The 27231-nt window shown below is 47.4% G+C and overlaps 1 protein-coding gene across 2 annotated transcripts in view; it reads left to right on the top strand.

The window, feature by feature from the left end:
* The window catches only part of GDAP2 (ganglioside induced differentiation associated protein 2), a 305146-nt gene that overhangs the window by 264941 nt on the left and 12974 nt on the right, over positions 1 to 27231 (top strand). For both annotated transcript variants that reach the window (XM_086935835.1, XM_086935836.1), the window contains exons 10-13: positions 7804 to 7880; positions 18221 to 18360; positions 18959 to 19013; positions 26339 to 26482. In XM_086935835.1, the coding sequence (XP_086791961.1) occupies positions 7804 to 7880; positions 18221 to 18360; positions 18959 to 19013; positions 26339 to 26482 (416 nt within the window). The remainder of the gene's footprint in view (positions 1 to 7803; positions 7881 to 18220; positions 18361 to 18958; positions 19014 to 26338; positions 26483 to 27231) is intronic.

The following is a 27231-nucleotide window of genomic DNA, read 5'->3' as shown; positions in this document are numbered from 1 at the left end:
CACTCTCCTTATCCTTTCTAAAGGCAGCCCCGTCTCCTTGACTTCAGTGTGCGGGGCTGGACTCTCCTTATCCTTTCTAAAGGCAGCCTCGTCTCCTTGACTTCAGTGTCTGGTGCTGCACTCGCCTTATCATTTTTAAAGGCAGACCCTTCTCTTTGACTTCCGTGTCCGGGGCTCCACTCTCCTTATCCTTTCTAAAGGCAGCCCCGTCTCCTTAATTTCGGTATCCGAGGCTGCACTCTCCTTCTCCTCGAAAGGCAGCCCCGTCTCCTTGACTTCAGTGTCTGGTGCTGCACTCTCCTTATTCTTTCTAAAGGCAGCCCCATCTCCTTGACTTCAGTGTCCGGGTCTGCACTCTCCAGCACACAATGGAGGCAGCACATAGTTGCCAACATTTGAAAACAAACTCCCAGGGCACTTTGCAGCACTGAGCTGCTGCAGATAGAAAGTTATTGTTTGTGGACTTGGGTGTAATAAAGAGGAACAGTTTTTGCAACAGTTTTACCCGGGACAGTCTCCTGCTTGCCGGGACCATCCCTCCAAAAACGGGACAGTTGACAACTCTGGTAGTCCAGCAGCACGGCTTGTTAGGCTGCCTCACAGCCTGTATCTTCTGCCATGTCAAACCAAGGACAATCAAAAATGAATCCCCCCTCCTCCTCATTCACAAACTAGCAAACAAGAGGGAGTCCTGCTAGCAGGTACCATAGCGAAACATGCCCTGGACATGGATACTGTAATATCAGCGCAGGCTTGGAGCATGACATGGAAGTGGACCCGGACACCAGCTGGCATAGAGGTATCAGACTCTCCCTTCAAACGGATAAAAAGGCCTTTTAATGCTCTGGATTCAGGAGTGGTCTGCTGCCTCCGCTGACCGTACATGCCCCATGACACGGACAGTAGCCTTGTGTGCTTGAGGACACGCTCTTGTGTCCCTCCTGACCTCAGAGCAGGCCGTGGGGCTTGTGTTCAATGTCGAGCCCAGGGATCTGCACACACAGGGTTGCATGTGTGCTGGTTCGGTCTATCCATTTGTACTGCAGTGAAGTTACCTCGGGCAGGGGTGCATGTTGGTGTACTATACAGGACTTCTACCCATCCCAACAATCTGCATTGAACCTCAGGGGGAGGTTTCAGTCAACTACTGAAATGTTGTGTCACTCTGGACCTGTTGAACCTTTTAATCAGGAAAACAATATCTAAAATAGCGTTCGAGGCATGTGGGCTGCTGAATTCATATCTGTGCATAGATCGCCGCCTAGTGTTGGGTCCGGATGATTTCACATTGTTGTCCTGGAAGAGTCTTCAAAGTATCACGAGATAGGTGGCTCCTCCCCTGGACTACAGTGCGCATGGGCATCCTCTCCATCCTCAGATTGTTTTTTTCGCCATTGGGTTCGGATGTACTTTCTCGACTCTAGTTCGGAAACTTTGTATTGACTCTTTCCTAAGGCCAAAAGGCCTTCAAAGCATCGGTATTGTCTCGTTCGGTGCCTGTTCCTTTCCAGTTCTTCGAACCGGACGTCGGAAGTTGGTTCTCGCTTTCGACACCAAAGGCCCAGACTACGACGACGATGGATCGGGCCCGTTTAAACGATGCCCCGTCTGTAATTCGAAATACCCCCACATTGATGTGCACCCAGTGTGCAATAAATGTTTGTCCCCCGAGCACGAGGCCAGTTGTATGGCCTGCTCGAAGTTCCGCTCAAAGAAGACGCTTAAACTTCGACGCGCAGCGAGGCAGTCGGCGCAACAGTCGGCGCCCGAGCCGGTCAACATCTTCGAGGCCGGTGACGAAGAAGGCGTCGAAGATGAAGAAGAAGAAGAGGTTCCTGAAGAGCAGTCGGAACCAGCGTCGGAGCATGACTCCAACTTCGAGGTGTACGAGCAAGCTGAAAAGTACGTCCACGAAGAAGACGTCGTCGAGGTAGGGGACGACGAAGGGGCCATCGGAGCCGTCGATGACGACTCCAGTGATGAGCCAGGCCCAACCGCAGTAGCTGTGCCTATAACTGACATTACGCTCCCTACGGCTCAGGTCGAGGCATCGCCGAGAGGCCTTAGCCAAGATCTTCCTTCACGTTCTATAGCCCCGCGTCCAAGCCAGGCTAAGAATACATCCAAGGAGCCATCAGTAGATTCCTCTAAATCGAAACCGAAACCAACGGAGCCGAAATCGAAACCGAAACTACTTAAAATGGTGGTCGGTTCGACGTCGACGCCAGTCCAATCAAAGACTATCGACGACCCTTTGGCGTCGAAAGCGGCTGTCGCCTCGAAGACTGGAGCGTCGAAGCAGAGCTCAACCATCAAACACGTCACCTCAACGGCGTCGACTCACAAACATGGCGACAAGGCCAAAGGCCTCCAGACTAAGAAGGCCGTCGAGCCGAAGATTTCAGGGCTCAAGCCACTGCTCAGCAAACAACTCGAGCCGAAAGCCAAAGCCGACCCGAAACAGCAAGTCTCGTCGACGCCTAAGGCTGGAACTGCTACATGCCGGGAGCTAGAGTCGATGCAATCAAGCAAGTGTCCTACTCAGGCGTCGAAGCAGCTCGAATCGACCACTACATCAAGCTCCAAAACCGTCGGCCACCCTCCGATTAAGTTCGGTCTTCCGCCAACGGCTCAAGTGAAGCATCTCTAACACCACAGAGGCGCCGAACCTTCTAAAACGTCGTCGGTGCCTTCAAAGCCCGCCCCCGAAGGGGTTGTGTTCCACGAACCCTCGTACGACAACCAGTCGAAACTCTTTATCGACTCGGAATCCGGCAGACTAACCATTCACAAGCGGAAGATCGTGCCTGAACATCCCTTGGAGGGTTACAAAATTCCTCTTAAACGGAAGAAGGACTCGGCCACCTCACCAGTCCTCTTCGAGCATGTTCAGGACTATTCGCAGCAAATGGCATATTATCCAGCACAAAGCGAGGAGGACATGGGTGAAGACTGTGGTCAAGCGGCCTTCACTTATCACGCTGACACTGATCAAGATGAACCACAACAGTGGTCTGAGTCTGTAGATCAAACTGTAGACCCTGATGATCCACATGCTGCACCAGACGCCCAGTCCTACAGCGTCAAAACATCGCCAACTGATGACACGACGGCGTTTAACGCTTTGATAGAAAGGGCAGCCCTCAACCATGACGTGGAAATGCACGCAGAACCTGTGGACGAAGATTTCTTGTTTGACACTTTCTCCACCTCTGAACGATCCACTAAGACTTTGCCTATGCTTAAAGGGGTCCTCAAGCATGCTGCGGGCATTTTCAAAGAACCCACTAAAGCTAGGGTTATCAACCCACGGATTGAGAAAAAATATAGGCCTGCTCCAGTGGACCCCACCTACATCAAAGGCCAGCTCCCCTTGGACTCCCTTGTAGTGGCCAATGCCCGCAAGAGGGCAAACTCACAAACTAGTGGTGACGCTCCACCTCCGGACAAGGAATCAAAGATTCTGGAGGCGTCAGGAAAGCGAGTGGCAGCGCAGGCTGCTAATATTTGGAGGATTTCAAATACACAGGCCCTGTTGGCTAGATACGACAGGGCGCACTACGACGCACTAGAACCGTTGTTGCAACACCTGCCTGATGTTTACAAGGAGGGAGCAGAGATGATTATACAGGAAGGGAAGTTGATTTCTAATGCGTCCATCAAATGTGCACCGGACGCAGCAGACACGGCAGCAAGGGCCATCAACACCAGTGTGATGCTAAGACGTCACGCATGGCTCCGCATCTCTGGTTTTAAACCCGCGATTCAAACGACTCTGCTCAACCAGCCGGTTAACCCGGACTTCCTTTTTGGTCCCGAGGTAGACACAACACTCGAAAAAATAAAAAAGGACACTGAGACAGCAAAATCCATGGGGCCTCTGCAATCTCAGCAGTTTCGGGGCAGTTCCTTTCGTCGCTCCGGTAATAGGGGAGCCTCTAGAGGACAGGCTTTACAGCAGGCCCAGTATACCAAAGGGAGCACACAATCCACCTACACAAAGAATACCAGGGGTGGATACTGTGGGAACAGCGCCAAAGGCAGAGGACGTGGCAATAACAACGCCAGATCCTCCGCTCCCAACAAACAGTGACGCCTTGTCACTGCCCCCCGACCATCTAACACCTGTCGGGGGAAGACTCCAGCAGTTCCTGCCAGTCTGGGAAGGCATTACCACGGACAGGTGGGTGAGACAACTTATCCGATACGGCTATTGTCTAGAACTAACCTCCACCCCCCCCCCCAACATACCCCCAAGGCACCGTCCTATGTCCGCAGAGCACATGCACTTATTGCAGCAAGAAGCACTCTCCATGCTGAAAAAAGGGGCAATAGAGCTCGTGCCTGCAGAAGAACGAGGTACGGGGGTGTACTCTCTGTACTTCTTAATCCCAAAAAAGGACGGATCCCTGCGGCCCATTCTAGACCTCAGACCCCTCAACCAATACATACTTTCAGAACACTTTCATATGTTAACCTTACAGCAGGTCCTGCCGTTGCTCAGTCAGGGCGACTTCCTAGCGACCCTGGACCTCAAGGATGCATATTTCCACATTCCCATTCACCCAAGTCACAAAAAATATCTCAGGTTCACCATCCACAATCAGCATTACCAATTCAAGGTCCTGCCTTTCGGGGTCACCACTGCCCCCAGAGTGTTCACCAAGTGCTTAGCGACCGTGGCTGTGCACCTTCGAAGACAACATGTTCACGTCCATCCCTACCTGGACGACTGGCTCGTTCAGGCCAAGTCAGCCCAGCAGTGTGCCAGCCAGATGTCGCGCACAATTCACCTCCTTCACAGTATGGGGTTCTCACTCAACTACACAAAGTCACACCTGCAGCCAGCCCATGTGCGACAGTACCTAGGGGCGACGTTGAACACTCTGACGGCAACAGCGCAGCCGAACTCTGCCAGGGTCAACAGCATGCAGCTGCTCATTCGGAGGTTCAGGCCTCAACAATCGCTCCCAGCGCAGGTGTTCATGCAGCTGATCGGTATGATAGCATCCTGCATATTCATAGTCCCGCACGCGAGGCTGCACATGTGTCCCCTTCAAGAATGCTTAGCCCGTCAGTGGAACCAGGCTCATGGGCATCTAAAGGACCTAGTGTTGGTGACCGGTCGTGCCTACAACTCTCTGCATTGGTGGAATCCACAAAACCTTTGCAGGGGACGACCGTTCCAAGAGCCTGTCCCACAGTTAGGGCTGACAACAGACGCATCTCTCCAGGGTTGGGGAGCGCATGTCCTCCATTACACGGTGCAGGGACTATGGACAACGCAACAGCAAAAGATGCATATCAACCTGTTAGAGCTGATGGCAATCTTCATGGCACTAAAAGCGTTCAAGTTGCACCTGTGCAACAAGGTCGTGTTGATCCGGACGGACAACATGACTGCCATGAATTACATCCAGAAACAGGGAGGCACACACTCCCCGCAGCTATCTCACCTAGCCCTGAGCATGTGGAAGTGGGCCATTCAGAGGAACATCTTCCTCATGGCGGAGCATCTCCCGGGCGTAGACAACCAGATGGCGGACCTGCTCAGCAGGCACAGTCATCAGATGCACGAGTGGGAAATCCACCCCTCGGTCTCCAGCCATACTTCCAGCAGTGGGGTCATCCAGAGATCGACCTCTTCGCCACAAAAGAGAACGCAAAATGCCAAAGCTTCGCCGCCAGGTTCCCACACCCGCAGTCTCAGGGCAATGCGATATGTATGAACTGGTCAGGCAGATTTGCGTACGCTTTTCCCCCAGCCACACTCATACCGCTGGTGGCGCGCAAACTGCTGCAGCACTCCATGACGCTCATCCTCGTTGCTCCAACGTGGGCACGGCAGGCTTGGTACACCACGTTCCTGGAACTTTCAGTGGTGCCTCACCAAAGGCTGCGCCTCACTCCCAGCCTCCTCACTCAGAGCCATGGAGACATTCAGCACCCAGATCCTCAACAGTTGAGCCTAGCGATTTGGCTCCGGAGGTCATAGAGTTTGGCTACCTCAACTTGCCCCCTGAGTGTATGAGCATCATCAAGGAGGCAAGGCGACCTACAACCAGGGCGTGCTTTGCAGCCAAATGGAAACGATTTGTCATTTACTGTTCCAACAATGACATTAATCCGCTAGATGCGTCCACGCAGAACATCATATGTTACCTGCTGCATCTGTACCAATGCAACCTAGCGTATAATTCCATCAGGATACATTTGGCTGCTATAGCCGCTTATCTTCAGAACAGGCAGCACCTTTCACTTTTCAGAGTGCCTGCCATCAAAGCCTATTGTGGAGGGCCTTAAAAGAGTGATCCCTCCCAGACACCCTCCTTCGCCTGTCTGGAATCTAAATATCGTTCTTACCAGGCTCATGGGGCCCCCCTTTGAGCCTCTCCATTCTTGTGAGATACAGTTTCTTACTTGGAAAGTGGCTTTTCTAATAGCCATCACATCGCTGCGAAGAGTCAGCGAGCTTCAAACCCTCACAATTCAAGAGCTCTACCTACAAATTCATGCTAATAGGGTGGTGCTGCGCACCAACCCCAAGTTCATGCCAAAGGTATCTTGCAGTTCCACATTAATCAAAACATATAACTGCCAGTTTTCTTTCCAAACCCTGACTCCGTGGCAGACAGAGCACTGCACACCTTAGATGTCAAAAGAGCTCTCCTGTATTACATCGACAGGACAAAAGACTTTCGAAAGACTAAACAACTGTTTGTTGCCTTCTCTCCACAACATAAAGGCAACCCTATTTCCAATTCGGGTATACCCAGGTGGATAGTTAAATGCATTCAAATCTGTTATCAAAAGGCTAAACGCACTTTAACAGTTCCCCCAAGAGCGCATTCCACACGCAAGCTAGGGGCATCCATGGCTTTCCTAGGTAACATTCCTCTAGAGGATATATGTAGAGCAGCCACATGGACCACCATACATACATTTACCAAACACTACTGCGTAGATGTGCACTCAAAACAGCAAGCTGCTGTAGGACAGGCTGTTCTCAGAACTCTCTTTCAGACTGCTGCAGCTGGCAGGGGCAACCGCCGATAAGGAGGGAGGTAACTACTATTTATTCTATACACAGATATGAATTCAGCCGCCCACATGCCTCGAACGGAATATGCTACTTACCAGTATGCATCTGTTCTTGGCATGTAGGGCTGCTGACATTCATATCGCCCACCCTCCTCCCCAGTGCCTGTCGCAGCTGTAGCACTCAGAATAATTCTCAGGCATGGTCATCTCTTACTGTATTACACTCCATCTCTGCCACAATGGCGAAAAACAATCTGAGGATGGAGAGGATGCCCAGCGCACTGTAGTCCAGGGGAGGAGCCACCTATCATGTGATACTTCGAAGACTCTTCCAGGACAACAATGTGCAATCATCCGGACCCAACACTAGGCGGCGATCTATGCACAGATATGAATGTCAGCAGCCCTACATGCCAAGAACAGATGCATACTGGTAAGTAGCATATTCCTTTCATTCCACAGCCCCATGATAGTCTTGTGCTATGGATCTGAACAGTTGTCAGCAATTCTATACCATTGGAGGCTTTTGTGATTGTGCCAGTTAGAGCTGCTCAGTGACCCAGACCCCATCTCCATCCTAGTGAACCTTTCATTAGTGTCAGAGTATTTCCATGTTTGTTTGGACATGGTCTCAGTGCAGTGAGTGGTTAAGGCAAGCACCATACCCCCTGGGCAGAGAATGGGGCAGTGAATCACACCCTCTCAGTTTACAGAGACTGCTTACACTTGAAGGTATTGTAATAACCCTTTTTGTGTCTGCAGGTGTGGACAACTGCGGCCGAACAGTCATGGTGGTGGTGGGGCGCAATATTCCTGTAACGATCATCGACATGGAGAAGGTAAGCTAGAAACAGATGGAGGTCAAATACGCCATATTCTGTAGAACTCCCTCCACCGATTCTATTTTCAGAACAGCATTTTCTAAAGTAAGCGTACCCTGAAGTTTAAAACCATGAAGAATAGTTATATGTTACGCCTCATATATCCTTTATTTGGAATGACTGCGTTTTGCTGTGCTTTTCTGTTCTTTTATGATTAGACTCAAGGGAGCTTTCAGACATTCTCCTCTGTACTCTCTCCAACCCTCTTTTAGGAAACTATTTTATGTACTCTCTCTCGTCTTTCATTTGGGTCTTTGTGGATTCAAAGTGGTGGCAGGAAAAAAATTCCAGGGCTGTGTAGCTTATCTGCCTATCCTGCCAGAGAGTGACTGGCTTTGCCGTAGCCATCCAGCAAGTCTTAGAGGCCTTTGCATCAGTCTGTTAATGTACTGCTTCTGTGCTGCATGAACACTGCACGTAGTCCACATTTACACTCATCTGGATTTCACATCTGCTTCTTGCCACAGATTCCAAATCTGAGCCCCCCAGGCAGGTGCTCCCTTGGGTACAGCCCCCATCACAGTTCAGTCTCTCGTGCTTGTTTTGAGACCGCCCTCCTCTGTCCTTGGCTAACCATGGGCATGTACGTCCTTAGCTAGGTGATATGGTTTCCCAGCTCTCATGTACCTTCCTTTATAAGTTGAACATATTTGTACAACTATCCAAAAAGGTGAGTTTGAAAATATTTTGTATGGGAGATTATCTAAAAACACAGAGTTACTGTTTGAGGTGACTTGATGCATTGTGATATCTGAAGAGGGAGAAAAGCAACCTGGTAGATGGTGGAGCGTTCTATGTGAAGCCGCTTGGAATGTCTTGAACATGCAGTTCTTTCAGAAATACGTGTTTAGATTAACAAATCAGCAGACTTTTAAAAACTAAAATGGGCCCTGTAAACTAGATGCACTCTGGAGTAAAATGAGGTTTTGATGAAACTGCTGAAACACTACTGTGGACGTGGGTGAAGGGACGACCGTGACACCAGCTATAGGGTTTAACAATGGTTTTATTTTTAAGGATCTTAAGGGTTTGGTAACAAACGTCTTTCGGGTCCTTAATGTCAGTCTCTCCCGTGCAAAGGTACTGGGGTCCGTAGCGCTGCTCTTCTACCGGTTTCCTCCCACAGGATATGGATCTTCACTCCAGGCACCGAGGGACTCGCCACATGTAAGAGAAAGACCAACAAGACGGAAGGCCGTTAGGACACAGTCCTCTATTAGGGTTGCACCAAGGGGCCAAGGGAGTGTGAGGTGTACACCCGGTGACACACTATAACGATTGCCGTGCTCAGTGTAAGAGGATGGATAGAGAAGGTAAAGAGGCGGCGTTTGGCGGCTTTGGTGGGCAAACGTAATACTAGTGCATAGAGCGTCAGTGTACCTTCTGCTCCCGTTTCATTGACCCCTTCCACTCCCCTATTCTACTCCAAGCCGCTCGCCTTGAGGTTTCCAGCGTTTCCAGCGTTCTACTTGCCAACCGCTACAGGAGTAGCTTGTCATCTTCCCAGCTCTTTGTGCCTACGGAGGGAGGAGATAATCATCTGCGAGGCCGCAGAGGAGGCGAGAGGCGCGGCCCCGGGACTGCGAGGTACAGCGTCAATACCACCAGCTATTTCCTCTTCCCGCGTGAGCCGCGCCCCCTCCCAGTGCCACGCCCCCTCTCACCCTACAGAGTCTTAAGCAAGGTCATTAACGCGCATCGCGGGACGCGCGCGGGTCGCAGCCCGGGGCGAAGCCCGGGCAAAGGGCGGGCCCGTTTAAGCCCGTTCAAGCCTGTGCAAGTCTGGTCTGGGCCTACCCTTTTTATCTTGCCTTTCGACTTCCCTCCTCCACCCTGGTAGTTCCTCTGCTATCACCTTCATTCCTACTTACCTACGTGTAACTATAGCGACACCATGACCACAAGGGGTAGTAGGAGCAAGACGGCTCAAGGCTTGGGTCAGGTTACCGGTCCAATTGACCAATTCATCACGAAAGCTAATGATGCAATCAACCAGGGGATTGTACTCTTAGAAAGACGTGTTTCCCAGGACCTCGCCGCGGCGCGAAGATCTTCAATGGGCCTCCTGGCTCTAGCCAAAACACCTATCCAACAAGGAACAAACGCCCCATTACTGCATGAAGTTCGTGCAGACATACATACCATCCCTATGAGTGTTGACTTATCTGCCACTCGTCTATCTCTAGGCGAAGTCACCTTGGAAGACTTGGAGAAAACACCGACTTTGGTGATTAGTCCCACTCAAACGGCCCCGCAAACCTTGATAGAGTCGCAAACGTTAGCAATTTCCCCAACCATAACTGACAAGGGGACAAGGGAGGGAACAATTCCTAAACAAAACAGCACCAGGCCAATAGATAAGACTAAACAGAACTGTCCACCAAAGCATAAAAGGTCTAGAAAATCTCCCCGTACCAATCATAAAAACAATTCTACTAACTCCCTACCTGTTAACATGGATGACCCCTCTGCAACAGCCGCATCTTTGGTTGCTGCTGAGAGGGGATACGCTGTTGGCAATATAAACCACCTAGAGCTTAATGCGCAAGTGGTAGCTACAATCAAGGATCTCATAAAGTCCCAACTAATACCAATCGAACGATCCTTAATTGACATCGAGAAATAAAAATTGCCAGACTTATCAACCTTGCAAGTCACCAAAAACCTACTAGTAGCACTCTAGCTCCCCCAGCTTCCACTAATGCTAATCACATCAGGGCAGTCACTGTACAGAAACCTGCACCTCCACCTTTAATACCTAAAACTCCGTCATTTACAGGCAAAACTCCCACGATTCCTACCAACACACAAGTGATTCCAATAGAGACCAAGGTTACTACCCAGCAAGCACAGGGAAAGACAGTAACATCCGCCGACCCTCCCAAAACTAAACCGAAGCCTCTTCCCCCCAAATCTTTAGACGTCCAACAGGCTGGTGATACTACAAAAAACCAGTTAGACCAAAGAGGCCTATCCACCTCCCCCCAGAGGCAAGCCCCTACACTGTGATCCTCACGGGGGTCCCAGAATTGGAGGAAAACACGAGTGAATCTACCTGGTCCTTAAAAAACAAAGTCATGCAATGGCTTAACATCAAAAGACCCCTTCCTTCAAACTGCAATAGTAGACTCTCCATGGTACGTAGGGTCCCTTGTATCGGGGATACAAGAAAAAGAATACAGGGGGACTGCATCATTATCAACTTTGATGATCCAGAGACAACTTTGGAGAGAAAGGGAGGTATAGACACTAATCGTCTGTCCTTCTTTTATCCCCCAAGGTTTCCTTACGAACAAGACTACCCCCTTAGTTGGAACCAATCTCCAGGGTGGAGCTGGTCCCAAGTAGATACACGTAGCAGAAGAAGGGATTGGGAACATTACCCTTGGAATCCAAGAAGAGAGCAACCCTATGTAGAGGGTTGGAGAGGGGCACCGACCAGTAATCATTTTTCAGTCTTAGAAATGGTTGATTGACCATCAAGCAACCAAACATCTTCTAAGAATAAGACTAAAACTCCTTTGCCTCCTATAAGCTCAGGGTCATTCCCAAGTCAAGCCAGGGAGCCTTTTACGGAACCATCCACTGTGGCCCTTACTAACAAGTTCATTTCTGGGTCCACGAACGCTCAATCTGATGGATCTCTGGCTCCCCTTCCGCACTCAGTCCCCGATCAAACCCACTCCAACTCCCCATCAAACTACTCTGATTCTAACCAACATATGTCCCTCCTAACCTGGAACATCGCTGGTCTTTCAAATAAAGCAAATGACCCAATCTTCCTGAACTTCATAAACACCTTTGATATAATAGCGCTTCAGGAATGCTGGGATCTGTCACCTACTAACCTGGACGGCTACAGCACACACTTTACTCCAGCCATTCAGTCTAGTAGAGGCAGACCTTCGGGAGGTCTTTGCCTATATGTCTCAAATAGGCTCAATGTATCTCTAGAATGTGTAGAGCTCGCCTCATCTGATCCCAGATTAAAGACTATTGGTCTCTCCCTACAGGCCTTCAGAATGACTGGGAAAGAGGTTGTTAGTTCTCTCATCATTAACCTATATAACAATGCATCGAGAGACGACCAATCAAAATTTACAGAGTTTCTGTCTAAACTTATAAAGAAGGGCATGGGAGGGTCCTGTTCAGATAGACGTATAGTGATTCTAGGAGATTTTAACTGCCACCTATGCCCATACAGTGGAACTAGGGTCTGTGATCTAAGAGCCCCTAATGGCGAATATACCACCCACTTCGAGCACACAACCGTGGGATCCCAATTGAACAACCTACTACACGAATGGGATCTAGGCTTCTTTAATGACCTAACTGTGCCCTCGACTGACTTCTTACCTACATTTCACGGAAGGGGGTCGCTCACGACAAAAGACTTCATCCAGTTGTCCAACAGTCATCATGGCGACGCTCGAGAAACCAGGAGAGAAGACCTAGTCATGAGCGATCACTATCCAATTAGTGCCAAAATATATACTCCTTCCAGGGGTAACAAATCCGGGAGCATAACAGGAAATCTCTACTCACACTCTATATCCCTTTCATCGAGAAACGGTTACACCATAAAATGGGCTAAAGTTGACACAATTAAATTCCTGGAAAAACTGATTGTTTGACCCTGATTTATTCCAGACTTGCCTTGAATACCCTCTCAACCCACAAGCAATTATTCTTGCATTTGATCAAATCGCAACACAAATCAGGAAAAACTTGACCAGAAAACACAACAAAAGTAATGGCCCCAAGAGCGCTGGCTGGTTTGATCATGAATGTTCAAACACACATAACATTCTAAAGGCTACACTCAACAAATTCCCAAAAAACCTGCTGGAAATAAGATCCGCTCGTGCTGCTTACAAACAGGCAATCAAAAATAGGAAAAAGGAACTGAAAATTGCCGCCTGGGAGGCATTGTTAAAAGCAAGCACCTTAAGGGACAACACGGCCTTTTGGAGGGAGGTCAACGCCCCTTTTTTCAATGATAGGTCGACTGACCTCATAGAAATCGCCATCACGGAGGAAGCCTGGATAAATTACTTCACTGAACTGTACAAATTAGACGAGCAGATTGAACCACTTGACCTTGAAACACTACCAATGGAGAGAAATGAGACTCAAAGAAACCATACAGAGTCCTTTCCGCTTTCCATTCACTTTAATTATACAGAAGTGGAATTGGCCATTCTTGAAAGCTTCAATGGTCCGGACGGAATTCCTATTGATTTATTTAAAGATAACATTCAACTGTGGGCACCAATTATTACAAATGTTCTCAACTCATATGCCCTCAAAGGATTCCCCGTAACATGGCAAGAAGCTATAATAATACCCATTTTTAAAAAAGGTGAAAGAATGGACCCAATATGCTAAAGACAAATTTCCTTACTGGATTCTATGATGAAGGTGGCTGGGAGAGTCCTGCTGAACCAACTGCAAGCATGGGCTCAGGAAAATGACATTTTGTCTAAATTCCAATATGGTTTTGTTTCTGGCCTTGGGACAGTGGAACAATGTCTCAACTTAGCCTTGATCACCGACAAATATTTAATGGCAAAGAAGAGCAATATATACATGACCTTCGTGGACTTAAGCTCTGCTTTTGATTGTCTTAACCATAGTATTCTCTGGTCTACCCTCACTGATATGGGAGTCGATCCTAACATACTCGCTTTTATAACGGAACTGTACTGAGGAGCCGGGGCCAAGGTTCGCTATGGAAAGGACGGAACCTGTACGAATAAATTTCCCATCAGAAAGGGGGTCAGGCAGGGCTGCATCCTCGCCCCCTTTCTTTTTAACCTTTATATTAACAGCGTTGCTGACTGCCTGGCGAAACTGGACGTTGATTATCCTAAAATAAATGGCCATGCAGTCCCAATTCTTTTATACGCGGACGACGCTGTTATTATGTCCAGGACCCAACTAGGACTACAAAAAGCGCTGTCAGCTTTTTCAACATTCATGGGCGTGAGAGGCCTTAAGATTAACGTAAGCAAAACTTTTACTATGTGCTGCAGCATAAAAAAGAACACTTCTTGTAACACGTTTATTAATGCAACCAAGATTAGTCTTACGAAAACTTTCAGCTATCTGGGTGTACATTTTAATAGTAAAGGGTCATGGAACACTGCCATTCATACTCGCAACCTGGCTTTTATCAGGCAAATTGGAGCCCTAAAGAAATTTGCTACAAAACTAGGTGGGAAACCGGTTGGGATTTTGCTGGACATATATGCAGCTAAATGTGTTTCCACTGCAACATATGGTGCTGGAATCTGGGGTGTGGCGGACTGTCGAGAGATGCAAACCAGCGAGAACGCTTTCCTGAGATACCTGCTGGCTGTCCCCCGATCCATCTCTACTACAGTCTGTCAGAATGAGCTTGCCCGGGTACATATCTCGGACATAATCAAAGCCACACCAATTCTGCTATGGCACAAAATATGGCCCTCGGAAAAGACAGTCCTTAACCGAGATGTGATCAAGGACTGTATGGCTTTAGCTGACTCAAGAAAAATACCTTGGCTTGCCTACGTCAAGAAATTTTTAACATCACTGGATTTAGCTGATCTGTATGATAACCCGACTCTGTGCCTAACAATCTCTAAAAAGGACCTCAAGGCCCGCTGTTTAGGTCTACTTGAAGACAGGCGTTCCTACTTTGAAGGAAATAAATCATTGATTGCTCACCATAACCTCTTACTCCACGATGCAGGCATTCCCTCTTATCTTTCCCCGACTCTCTCAACCTATACGAGAATGTTGCTAACAAGGATGAGGACGGATTGCTTTTACCGTCTCCTAACATTCCCCACCATAAACGACTGGTCTACTAACCTGGTGGTCTGTCCTTGCGACAACGTCTCCAAGCAATCCAACATACATGTCCTTTTGTTTTGCAAATTTTATGACTGGGGAAGAAAGAAACATCTACTCCCACTCCTGAAGCTGTGGGGTTTAAGACAGTGCAGGCCAGCCTTACTCAAGCTATACATGCTCGAGGAAGAACTCACAACTACTGCATCTGCTAGTTTTTTGAAATTTGCAGTAAGGTGCAGAGCGTCCATGAATTGATTGTTTTCTGATTTCTGATAGCTACGTTTTGAACAGCCTAAAAGATTCTTTTAACTTCTCCCTTCTACGTTTTACGTTTTGAGCTTTAAACTCAATTTTATGCTGTATTAAATCTGCTTTTATGATTTTCTTTTGCAAAAATCGAATAAAGCTATTTTTGAATTTGAAAAATTTGAATTTGGAAGTGTCGCTGCTCGTGGAAGTGTCGCTGCTCGGTGAAGTGTCGCTGCTCGGTGAAGTGTCGCTGCTCGGTGAAGTGTCGCTGCTCTGTGAAGTGTCGCTGCTCTGTGAAGTGTCGCTGCTCTGTGAAGTGTCGCTGCTCGGTGAAGTGTCGCTGCTCGGTGAAGTGTCGCTGCTCGGTGAAGTGTCGCTGCTCGGAATAATCTCAACTTGCTACAGCCTAAGGCAATCTCCTTTCCCCTAAAAGCCTTCCTTTTGGGGGTCCTGTCCAGGGTGGTGATAGTCCTTGCACATAACACTGTAACCCTCAAAAGTATGAGGCAGGAAAGGGGTGGTCTCTACAGTTACTCTGCAGATAAGCAATCGCACCTTGAGGGATGTCTTTCACCAGGGTATGCTCCTTCTGGTGTCCCATTTGGTGGAGTGCATACCCCTCAGACTCAGAATCCTTTCCCTTCATGAGTGTAAATCCCATCCAGAAACCCTTGGCCCCATTTGGAAGCCTGTGGATGCTTGACCACTGATTCCTTTGTGTCCCACCAGGACTCAAGGCTGAAGCTATTTGTGGTCTGGATGAGCAAATGTTCTTGTTCTCTGGATCTTAAGTTCGAGAGCAGTGATTTTATAAGCCGTCTCTTGACTGCTCTGATCCTGAGTGTCCTGCAGAATGCCAAGGCCTCCCTGGGTTCACTGTTGTCTTATGAAACTCTCTTTTCTTTGCCAAATCAGATTTTCTAACCTCCTAATCCATCAGAGAGAACATGTCTCTCTCCACTTGTATAGGCCTGATGTAATACAAGAGATGAAGAATCCCACACCCATCTCACCCTTACTTAACTTAAGGGCATGGTGTCTTGAAGGGCTAGGTCCAAGGGGACCTTCTTTTACCTAGGGCAGCCCTTCTAGAATTTGGACATCCCGGTAACTGCCAGGAAATACTCCACAAGAACACAGTATAGAAGCAAAGGTCCACAACTCGGATATTGAGCTTTGCCAAAAGGACATCAACCCACTTGGTTGTCTGCCTGAGACCTTAAGACCTTGTCTAGGGAACGTGTGGGCCCTGGCATCCAGGGGGAGCCTGCAGGGTCCGATGAATGGACTTCGTGCCCACTTATAATGAGGTTGTCGAGCATCTGTTGCCTTGTGTCAAGCGACCTATGATTTTCAGTACTTGAAGCTGGCTTTGGCCAGATTGATTCCAGAGCCTCTGAAAACATGAAGCTCCACACTTCTTGTCTGGTTGGAATTAATTTTGCAACGCATTCCAGAGTCCCTCCGGCTTTATGTGACTGAAGTGGACGTACATCAAGAGAGGGTGGTCCTGAAGACTGATCTCTTTTGTTTCCAACATATTATTGATTTCCACCTAAAGGAGATGTTTATACCTGCCTTCTCTGGCTGCATCAAAGGGGCGCACTTCATGTATTGCTCCTGACACATCTAGGGTCGTTTGCTCTGTGGAGAACATTTTATGACATTTGGGGGTGATGAAAGGGCTGAGCTGCGCCTGCTGCCAATGGTCGTTGAGTTGCATGCTGCATCGCCCACTCTTGCTCTTTGCATCCCTCCTGTTGTCTGGACTGCGTCCTTAGCATCTATGCAGGCTTCTCCACAACAATTGTGTAAACATTACACTCCTGTGGTTTTCTTTTATAGCAAAGCTAGATTTGTTCAGAAGATTGTGCAACTCTGATTGCAAGGCACTTGTTATTGCCTTCTGTCCCACTTCTGTTGTCCTTTCTGTGTCCAACTACAGGTTAACAAAGGAAGAGAGATGAAGGTAGGAGTCTTACAAAGCGACCTTATTGGTGACTGCGTAATGTGGTCTAAAGGCTCTCTAGTTACCAAAGCCTTATACAACTCACCGGTCAAAATGGCATCTTTTTTAGGTCTCGGCTCTAGACCGTGCATACGTTGTCTCGAAGAGAAATATTGTGCAAACTTTGTGGGCTTCAGCCCGCCCATGGGCTTTCCATTTGCTGGCTCCATTGTCGCTCTCCTATTCTTTCCCCTATTTGCCCACAGCTTGCAGGTGGCATACTTCTTCCTGTGTTTACCCCTCCCCGAGAGCAGGGGCAATTACTACCATCCATTCACAGCTCCCAGTAAAGCAACTGGTTTTGGAACTACTTTTTAAATTATTTTTGAGCACTTCACACAAGTGCCGGCTCATAGTGCTGTTTCTTTAAACAACCCTGTAAATGTTGTCCTTATTTCGTCACATATTCTGTTTTCCAAGGGCACCTGTTCTGCCCCCCATTACGCCCGCTCTACAGCCGCACACAAGTGTAGTTCTTTGTTGACCCTAATAGAATAGTTGGCATGTTTACTTTAGCTTTCTTAGACCACGATTAACATTGTGTTGCTCACCGCCTGGTTTGCTTGCTCTGCCGTCACTATTGTGCTAACGGTCATGAAAATAAGCGCTTTGCTTTCTGGGTGTGTCTCTAACGAATATATATAATTGTACTGAGAAGTCACCAACAATAAACAGTAGCCATTCTTTTATTGCTTTTTTATATCTTTCTTTATTTTTTCGATGAGTCCATTAATACAGCAATACAGCCAACAAGTTTTTCACGCACACTTGTGCTTCTACAGGGCTCTTAAGTTACTCTGTTTGGTTAAACGTGATCAGTCTTGTCATGTTGATCCTATGTTCAGTCTGCGATAGTGAAGCTCAATTATCAACAAGGTGTTTGTTCCACACTAATCTTGTGACCTGTCTCCTTCCTCCCCTGATAGATCTTCCTGTTTCTCATCCATGTCTGTGGACAATGCTCCACAGCCTTAGCTCCCTCAGAATAACAGTGAACCCTGTTCATGGTTTCAGTTGACCTCGGCCCCTTTGATCAGTCTTTGTCTTCCAACTCCTGTTATTTATCCGCGTCTGTGAGGTGAGCTCCTGAGCCTCAGCACAATCCGGTTTTAAATACCCTGCAGTAATAATCTCTATTAATATTAATAATCTCTATTACTCTATCACCCCCAGCTGACCTCTCTTTGTCTTCCTCCTCTTGCAGGCCCTCTTATACTTCATCCACGTCATGGATCACATCGCGGTAAAGGAATATGTCATTGTCTACTTCCACACGCTGACCGGCGAGCACAATCACCTCGATTCAGACTTTCTGAAGAAGATGTACGACGTTGTTGATGCCAAGTAAGTCTCCAGTAGAAAGATGCTGTCCCTGTCCTCTCTGCAGGCTTTGACATGGGTTCCCACTGGCGACTCAGTAGGTGGGAGAGCGGGCGATAAGCCCTCAAGGAATGATGACTATCTAACATCTCCCCCACCAAACCTGCGTCTACTGGGCCGATTGGAGGTGGTATCACACCAGTCATAAGATGTCCCCATACCTGCCCCTCTGTGTCTTGTGCATCAGTTGCACATTCTTGTCGATGTCATGGATCACCCTTGCAGTAACTTGGAGTAGGCTTGCCCTGCTGTAAGGAACCACCGGCGTGACATATGGCAGACATTGAGAAGGATTGCTACGAAATGTAAATTGTCAGACATTTCCTCCACGTGTATCCATCCTGGAGTATCCCCATTTAATTGCAAGGTGATGTGTCCTTGACAAATAAACACTTGTTTTTAATTCAAAAGAAATATATAAGTGAGGAGCACGATCGCATTTCCCTTTGGGGCTTGTAGATGATGCCACACAATACTGCTTTGTAGCCAAGACTGTGATATGCAAGTCACAAACACGCAGCCCATTTCTCTTACTAAGTTGTGCTTTTTTCTCTCAAACTAGGTACAAGAAGAACTTGAGGGCTGTGTATTTCGTGCATCCCACGTTTCGGTCCAAGGTAAGTCGACTCTTACATCTGAAGGCTTCTCCTCGCAGACATTGAAATATTGAAATATGAGGATACAAGCTTTGAAGCTCCAGTCTGGCTTGCTGGACACAGTCTATTCTGTTTTAAATGGCACATGTCTCCTTTGAGCCTTTGGACGTTTCAGAGGCCCTGTCATGTTTAGGTGGCGAGCTCATTGTGCAGAGCGTTCAAAGGCTGCGTTCGTCAAAGGGGTAATTGGCATATAGATACCTTCGAGGCATGTATACTGTAGATACACATGCTTTGCATACTCCTGCCATCTAGTGTTGGGTCTGGATGTGTGCAAGTTGTTTTTCTTAGAAGAAGTCCTTCCAGTCACGAGGTAAGGTGACTCCTCCTTTCAGTAATAGTGCGCAAGGGCATCAACTCCATTGATAGATTGTTTTTTTCCGCCATCAGGTTTGGACATGTATCTCTGCCCTCCGGTTCAAAACTGTTCTTCGGCTTCCCCTCGGTGCGCAATCTACTATACCCTTGACGGTATTGTTTAGTACGCGCTTCCCGCTCTCTACATTTCGATTCAGTCAACGAAATCTTCAATTTCGATCGAAAAGTATCGTGGGCAGCCTTCGGGCCAAACCGTGTTGGTCCTGCTCTTAGTGAATGAAACCGATTCAGTTCAAATTCTGTCCTCTGTGCCACGCCAAATACCCCCATTCCAACTCGCACCAGGTGTGTAACTTGTGCCTGTCTCCAGGGCACAGAGAAGAAGAGTTCAATGCGTGCAAAGCATTTCGGGTCGAAAAAACTCTCTGCGATGGCCAGGCTTAACGTTGGGAGATGCAGCGCCAACATGTCTATGAAATGCTGGACATCTTTGGTGAAGACTCTGAGAAAGATGACCTTGAGCACTCGGCGGCTGAGGAAGAAGAGACCTTCTCCGTGTTGAACTTCTATTAAAAGTTGGAGATAGACCTCAACATTGACGATTTGCCACAGGGACAGCGTGAAGTGATTACAGAAGACCCCTTGCCCCATCCACCCACCCCCCAACAATCTAAGGCTTCGGCACCACCTCTGCCTTCTGGCCAAAGTCGGTGCCGAGATGATGTTTCTGGCATTCCGCCTCCCGGCGCGGCACCGAAACATGTAGTCAAGCCTTCCGGCTCGGGACCGGATCGGCCAAAATCCACCTCGGAACTGAAACAGTCCGGTTCCACGCGCAAAGCCATTTCGGAGCCAAAACCCTCCACACCAACAAAGAAACAGCCTTCGAAGCCTAAACCTTCCGTGCCAAATGGCCATTCCGAAACCGTCGGTGACGTAAACCAAAGAGGTCCCTTCAGCACCTTTGGATCTGAAAAAAATAGACATTGTACCATCCAAATCAGATCCCAAACAAAAGAAACTGTACATTAATCCTGAAACAGAACATATTCACACCAAGCTGCCTTATAATCACAAGCTTCCTAATGACTGCAGTCATTACAAAATCCCTTGAAGAGAAAAAAATGTCAGTACCAGCCCTTTTCATCCACCAACACCATCTTCTCCACCTCCTCCCTCCTCTCCACGTTTAGATCCTTCACACATCGCACCTCATGAATCTCCACTATCTTACCATGAAGGAGACTATATTGATGAGGGTGACCCACATTTACCAGGGGATCCATGGACAGATTATACAATTGACCCAACATTAGATAATGATCCAGACCTTTATCCTGCCAAGCCATCGCCACCTGCTGAAAATGTATCCTATCAGGAGATTATTGCCAGGGCCACACAATACAATGGGGCAGTAATCCACAAAGAATCCTTAAAGGATTTTTTATTTGAGACACTAGGATCCACGCACAGGTCGAGCCAAACACTCCCTATGCTCGAAGGAATGGTGAGGCACGCAGATTTTTAAAGACCTTGTACATGCACGAATCCTGACCCCTAGAGTTGACAAAAATACAAACCTTCCCCAACAGATCCTTGGTAGTATATAATGCTCGCAAGAGAGCTAATTCCCAAACCTCGCGGGACGCTCCTCCACCAGATAAGGAATCAAAACGTATTGACACTTCTGGCAAACGCATAGCCACTCAAGCTGCCAATTGCTGGCGTATTGTCAGCACGCAAGGACTTTTAGCGCGATACGATAGGGCGCACTGGGATGAAATGGAGCAATAAATCTAAAGACCAAGACTTAGTCCAACAAGGAAAATTAATTCCCAGCTCTTCCAAGGTGTGCTCTAGATGCTGCTGACACCGCTGCTAGAGAGATCAGCACTAGCGTCCAACTCAGAGAGCTTCCTTGATTAAGGATCTCCATTTTTAAGCCTGAAGCCTAACTATTCTAAATACACGTTTTGACAAAGAACATCTTTTTTGGCCCTAAGGTATATCAAGAGCTCAAAACAATGAAAAAGGGCACCGCGGTAGCAAAATCCATGGAAGCGATTTAGTCTCCTTCTGCGCTCTTTTTACCGGGGAGGGTCCAAGTCACACCCTCGGACCAAAACACTTCCTCGTACATGGGTAACAGCCAATCCTCCTCCTCGAGGCTTTTTTAGAGAAGGGTATAGAGGAAACAACTTTAAAGTCAGGAGTAAAGGCACCCCACACCGTAACTCCCCTTCCCTTAATAAAGAGTGACTTCCCCATGCTTCTCTCGGACTACTCCAGACCTGTCGGGAGAAGACTTTATCAATTTCTCCCCATTTGGCACTCGATAACGACCGGCAAATGGGTACTTGGAATTATCCAACAAGGTTGTTGCCTGGAGCTCATCGCCAATCCTCCAAATATTCCACCTCGCTCTCTCAAATTGTCGCCAGTCCACTTGCTATTGCTCGAACAAAAAGTGCAATCTCTCTTACTAAGCCTTAGAACCAGTTCCACTTCAGTTACCAAGGTCAGGGTTTTACTCTCTCTATTTTCTGATCCCCAAAAGGACAGCTCATTAAGACCTATTCTGGATCTCAGAGAGTTGAACCAATACATACTGTCGGAGCACTTTCACACGGTGACTCTTCAACAGGTACTTAAACTTTTACAGAAGGGTGATTGTATGTCTTCTCAAGACTTGAAAGACGCTATTTTCACATTCCCATTCATCCAGCGCATCTCAAATACCTCAGATTTGTCATAGCAGGCAAACATTAGCAGTTCAAAGTACTTCCGTTTGGAGTTACCACTGCTCCCAGAGTATTTACCGAATGTCTGGCTGTAGTGGCAACTCATCTCAGGAAACAACGTATTCACATCGTCCTCTACCTAGACGACTGGCTCATCAAAGACCGCACTTACCAAAACTGTCTGCAGCACACGCAGACTGTAAAACTTCATCAATTGGGCTTCACGATCAATGCACAGAATTCTCACCTGCATCCTTCAATCCTTCCCAGATGCAGTCTTATCTAGAAGCCATTATTGGCACTCTCAAAGCTCTAGCCTCCCCCAATGCAGCCAGGATTCACAACATTCAGTCTGATACTACAGTTTCAACCCAACCCGATATTACCAGCCAGATTTTTCATGCAGCTGCTGGGAATGATGGCGTCTTGCATCGCAATTGTACCCCCTGCAAAGCTTCACATGAGTCCCCTAGAAGAGTTCCTAGCTAATCAATGTCGGGGTCAATTAACCGATCTAGTGTTGGTAGACGGCGCACCCATCGCTCTCTGCAGTGGTGGAACACACAAATTGTATCAAAAGGGCGGTCCTTCATAGACCCGGCTCCACAGACTGTGCTAAAAAAGAGACGCATCTCTCACCGGGTGGGGTGCCTTTATCCAACATTACACAATTCAGGGTCTGTGTGAGCGACCATCACAAAACTCTCCACATCAACTTCCTAAAACATCTGGCGGTGTTCCTAGCACTCAAAGCTTTTCAGACTCACCTTATAGGCAAAACAATCCTTGTTCGCACAGACAACATGACCGCCGACTGATCAACAGGCAGATAAGGCTGAAACATGTCGACCACTTTTAACCTCACAAGATTAGTGCGCTAGCATTCTTAAATAATTCCATAGCGACACGCCTTAACCTTTTACCCGAATCCAGAAATATTAAAGTTGAACCTCTGGCTGTCCGGGTATTTTAGAACACCTTTATAGCACTTTTTCACTTATTCACCATCACTACTGTTTTAACCAATGGTACAACCTCCTGGCGGAGGGTGCAAACAAAAACTGACCCAAGGATTACGCACCGACACGTGTTACAAGAAGCGGGGACACATCATATACCGCTACACGACTCTGAAAAAACACGTGTATGAGGGTCTTTTATTTGGGAGACACCTACCGACCCACCTGCAGACCTTGGTTATGCAGGACCAGTGATCCTTTCCACATTGATTTATAATTATTGAAAGGAGATTGAAAGGATCTCTACTCTCTCTCCCTCCACCAATTGATGATACATATTTAAATCTACCACCAAAATGTATGACTATTCTGAAAGAAGCAAGAACGACTTCTACCAGAGTTTGCTATGCAGCAAAATGGAAAAGGTTTGTTATCTATTGTAACAACAAGATCAATCCTCTAGGCGCTTCTGTACAGAACATTATCTGTTACCTGTTGCGCTCACAGCAAACTGGCCTGGCTTACACATCTATTTATTTACACCTTGCAGCAGCAGCTGCATATTTGCAAAACAGACAACATTTGTCTTTATTCAAGATCCCTGTATTCAAAGCTTTCGTGGAAGGCTTGAAAAGAGTAATACCACCCAGAGTTCTACACATAACATAGTAGAATCTTAAGATTGTCCTTACAAGACTTGTGGGTCCACCTTTTGAACCCTTGCATAATTGCCCTCTACAGTTTCTTTCTTGGAAAGTTGCTTTCCTCATTGCCATCACTTTATTCAGGAGAGTTGGTGAGTTAGTCATTAATTTTAGAATAACCCTTCGTTCAACTCCACAAAGATGAGAGTTGTTCACACCAATTCAAAATTCCTTCCCAAAGTGGTGTCTGCTTTTCATATGAACCAATCAGTTGAGTTACCTGTGTTCTTTCCTCAACCTGATTCAGTAGCAGAACGAGCTCACCACACGCTAGATGTTAGAAGAGCCTTATTGTACTACATAGGAAGGACTGAAGATTTTCGCAAAATAAAACTATTGTTTGTTGCTTTTGCTCCACCTCACAAAGGCAATCCCATCTGTAAATCGGGCTTTTCAAGATGGATTGTTAAATGCATTCAAAGATGCTATGCAAAAGCAAAGAGAAGGTTATCCATTTCCCCAGAGCACATTCTACACACAAAATAGGGACAACTATGGCCTGCTTAGGCTACATTCCTCTAGCTGACATCGGTAAAGCAGCAACATGGTCTACACCACACATGTTTACCAAACACTATTGTGTGGATGTGTTAGCACGACAACAAGCTAATGTAAGCCAAGCCATACTTAAAACACTATTCCAAACAACTGCAACATGTACAGGTTAGCCCCCGCTTAGGAGTATACTGCTTTGTAGTCTATACAACGCATGCGTATCTACATACACATGCCTCGAATGGATAATGTTACTTACCCAGTAGGCATCTGTTCTTGGCATGTAGAGCTGTAGATACACATGCGCCCACCCGCCTCCCTGGGTACCTTTAGTTGTTGCAGTTCTTCCAATTTACATACATACGCATGGACATCTCTATTCTACACTTACGTACTCCATTCTCACCCTCTTGCGGGAAAACAATCTAACAATGAAGTTGATGCCCATGCGCACTATCACCGAAGGGAGGAGTCACCTTACCTCGTGACTGGAAAGATGACTTCGGGAAAAAAACGTGCAAACATCTGGACCCAACACTAGATAGCATGAGTATGCAAAGCAAGTGAATCTACAACTCCTCATGCCAAAATCAGATGCTTACTGGGTAAGTAGCATGATCCTTATAGAAACAGCTATTGACGAAACTACTGTTGTGGTCTTCCTCCACAATTATCATTTTGTCAGTAGCTGATTTTATAAGTCCCTGTTGTAGCAACTGTGATTATAATTGTTTGCCCTCTCCTTTCTGTTTATCCACCTTTATGACCCCACGAATGAGCATCGGAGGAATCTGTTTCGGTGCAGCCTAAATTCTCTTCAAGGTGATTGTTCATTTCCCACTGGGAGATGCCACACACACACACACACACACACACACAAACACGCGCACACACACGCACACACACGCACACACACACACACACGCACACACACACACACGCACACACACACACACACACACACACACACACACTTGTATTTAAGTAACACATAGTCTGGCTGGAGTGTGTAGAGCTGGTTCCGGGCTGTTCCGTCCACTGAAAGCGGTAGATTGACAGTGTCTTGCTGAAGACCCAATTGACCGCAAGGCTTAAAACATTGATGTATATTCCTGAGACTGAACCTGTGATATTCATGCATTTTAAAAACAGACATTTTTTGCCCAGACAAATGATCCTGTGTTTAGCTAGTAATCTTTTCAGTGTTGTATCCATTGTTTAAGTGGTCTCTCTGGAACTGGTGTACACTTTACCCATCACATTCTTTACTGTTTGTTCGTCATTGTGCCCTTAACACAGCAGGTTTTCCTTCAAAATCAGTGACATTGGTTTACAATTAACATGTATTTCTTTTGAGAACTATAAAAAAAATATTGTGTTTTGGACACAGGTTTTTTTCTTGCACTTGTTCGTACTGAGCACAACTTCCACAGAACTCCTGTTGCTAGAGATTTTCTCTGAAGGGCTCTTTATCAAGTCAGTAGAGAGACGTCTACGCTGATATTGTGTTGCACCAGTTGATAGCATAAAGCTGTCGATAGAAAATAAAGTGCTAGGAGCACGCCCACGTCTTGTGTATCCTCCTGGGCAGGTGCTCCGCTAAGGCACAAGGAGGTGGCTAAAATATCTCAAAGCTGGAAGGACCTCCCACCTCCCATCCCCCTCTCCACCATAGTCTAAAGCGCGGTAGTGACATTTTCAGTATGGTCGGTGTAGTTGGCCAGGTTTTCTCCACCGGCTCTGTGAGATTCCCACCCGCGCCATTCTGGTAAAGCAGACAAGTGGGGTGATGTTGCTAGAGTTTGGCGGGAAGAAGCCACCCCCATACTTCCAAGTCAAATTGAGACCTAGGGATGTATTTTGTTGGTCCTGATACAGGTAAGCGATATGCCAAGCACTGGAAGAGATTCATGGCAGCAGTCAAGAAATCACATGCATGTTGACATTTGCCGGCTGCCTTCAGGCGTGGTGCTCGCTTTTGGAGATTCATCTTTTATCCTGTACTTTATCTCCACTTGTGCTTTGTCAGGCTCTCAGTAATCAAGCGTTTTTTTCCTTGAATTCCTTAGGTATCAACATGGTTTTTCACCACCTTTACCGTGTCTGGTTTGAAGGATAAAGTGCACCAGGTGGAGAGGCTTCAGCAGCTGTTTACAGCCATATCCCCAGAGCAGATCGACTTCCCGCCCTTCGTCCTGGAGTACGACGCCAGGGTAAGACATCGAAATGTGGTTCCCATAGGGATCGCAAGTTGACTTTCCATAGAGATGATGCAGAATGTGACTGTACTTCTGTTCGGAGTAACTTTATGTGGGAAGTCATAAGACAAACGTGTTATTAAGTGTGTCTCCTTTTGGATATCATCCCAAATAGGCTCCTGCAGGGACTGAATCTTATTTAGATGCATTTTCCCAGAGATGTAGCTCTCTCATCTGTACAAATTGCCTGGTATCGTCTGTGGGTTACAAAAGCTAAAGGAGGTCTTGAAAGATGGGCCACACTGCTTCATCAATGGAGGCCGGTGGCAAGAAGTGCAGCCCTCCTCTCCATAGATGGAACACCAGGGCAAGAGGTGCAGACCTCCTCTCCATAGATGGAACACCAGGGCAAGAGGTGCAGACCTCCTCTCCATAGATGGAAGACCAGGGCAAGAGGCGCAGACCTCCTCTCCATAGATGGAAGACCAGGGCAAGAGGTGCAGACCTCCTCTCCATAGATGGAAGACCAGGGCAAGAGGCGCAGACCTCCTCTCCATAGATGGAAGACCAGGGCAAGAGGTGCAGACCTCCTCTCCATAGATGGAGGACCAGGACAAGAGGTGCAGACCTCCTCACCATGGATAGAAGACCAGGGCAAGAGGTGCAGACCTTCTCTCCATGGATGGAGGACCAGGGCAAGAGGTGCAGACCTCCTCTCCATAGATAGAGGACCAGGACAAGAGGTGCAGACCTCCTCACCATGG

This window comes from Lissotriton vulgaris, chromosome 8, assembly GCF_964263255.1.
Source record: "Lissotriton vulgaris chromosome 8, aLisVul1.2, whole genome shotgun sequence".
NCBI lineage: Eukaryota > Metazoa > Chordata > Amphibia > Caudata > Salamandridae > Lissotriton > Lissotriton vulgaris.
Note: the sequence above shows the minus strand (reverse complement) of the source record. Positions and strands in the feature narration are given on the sequence as shown.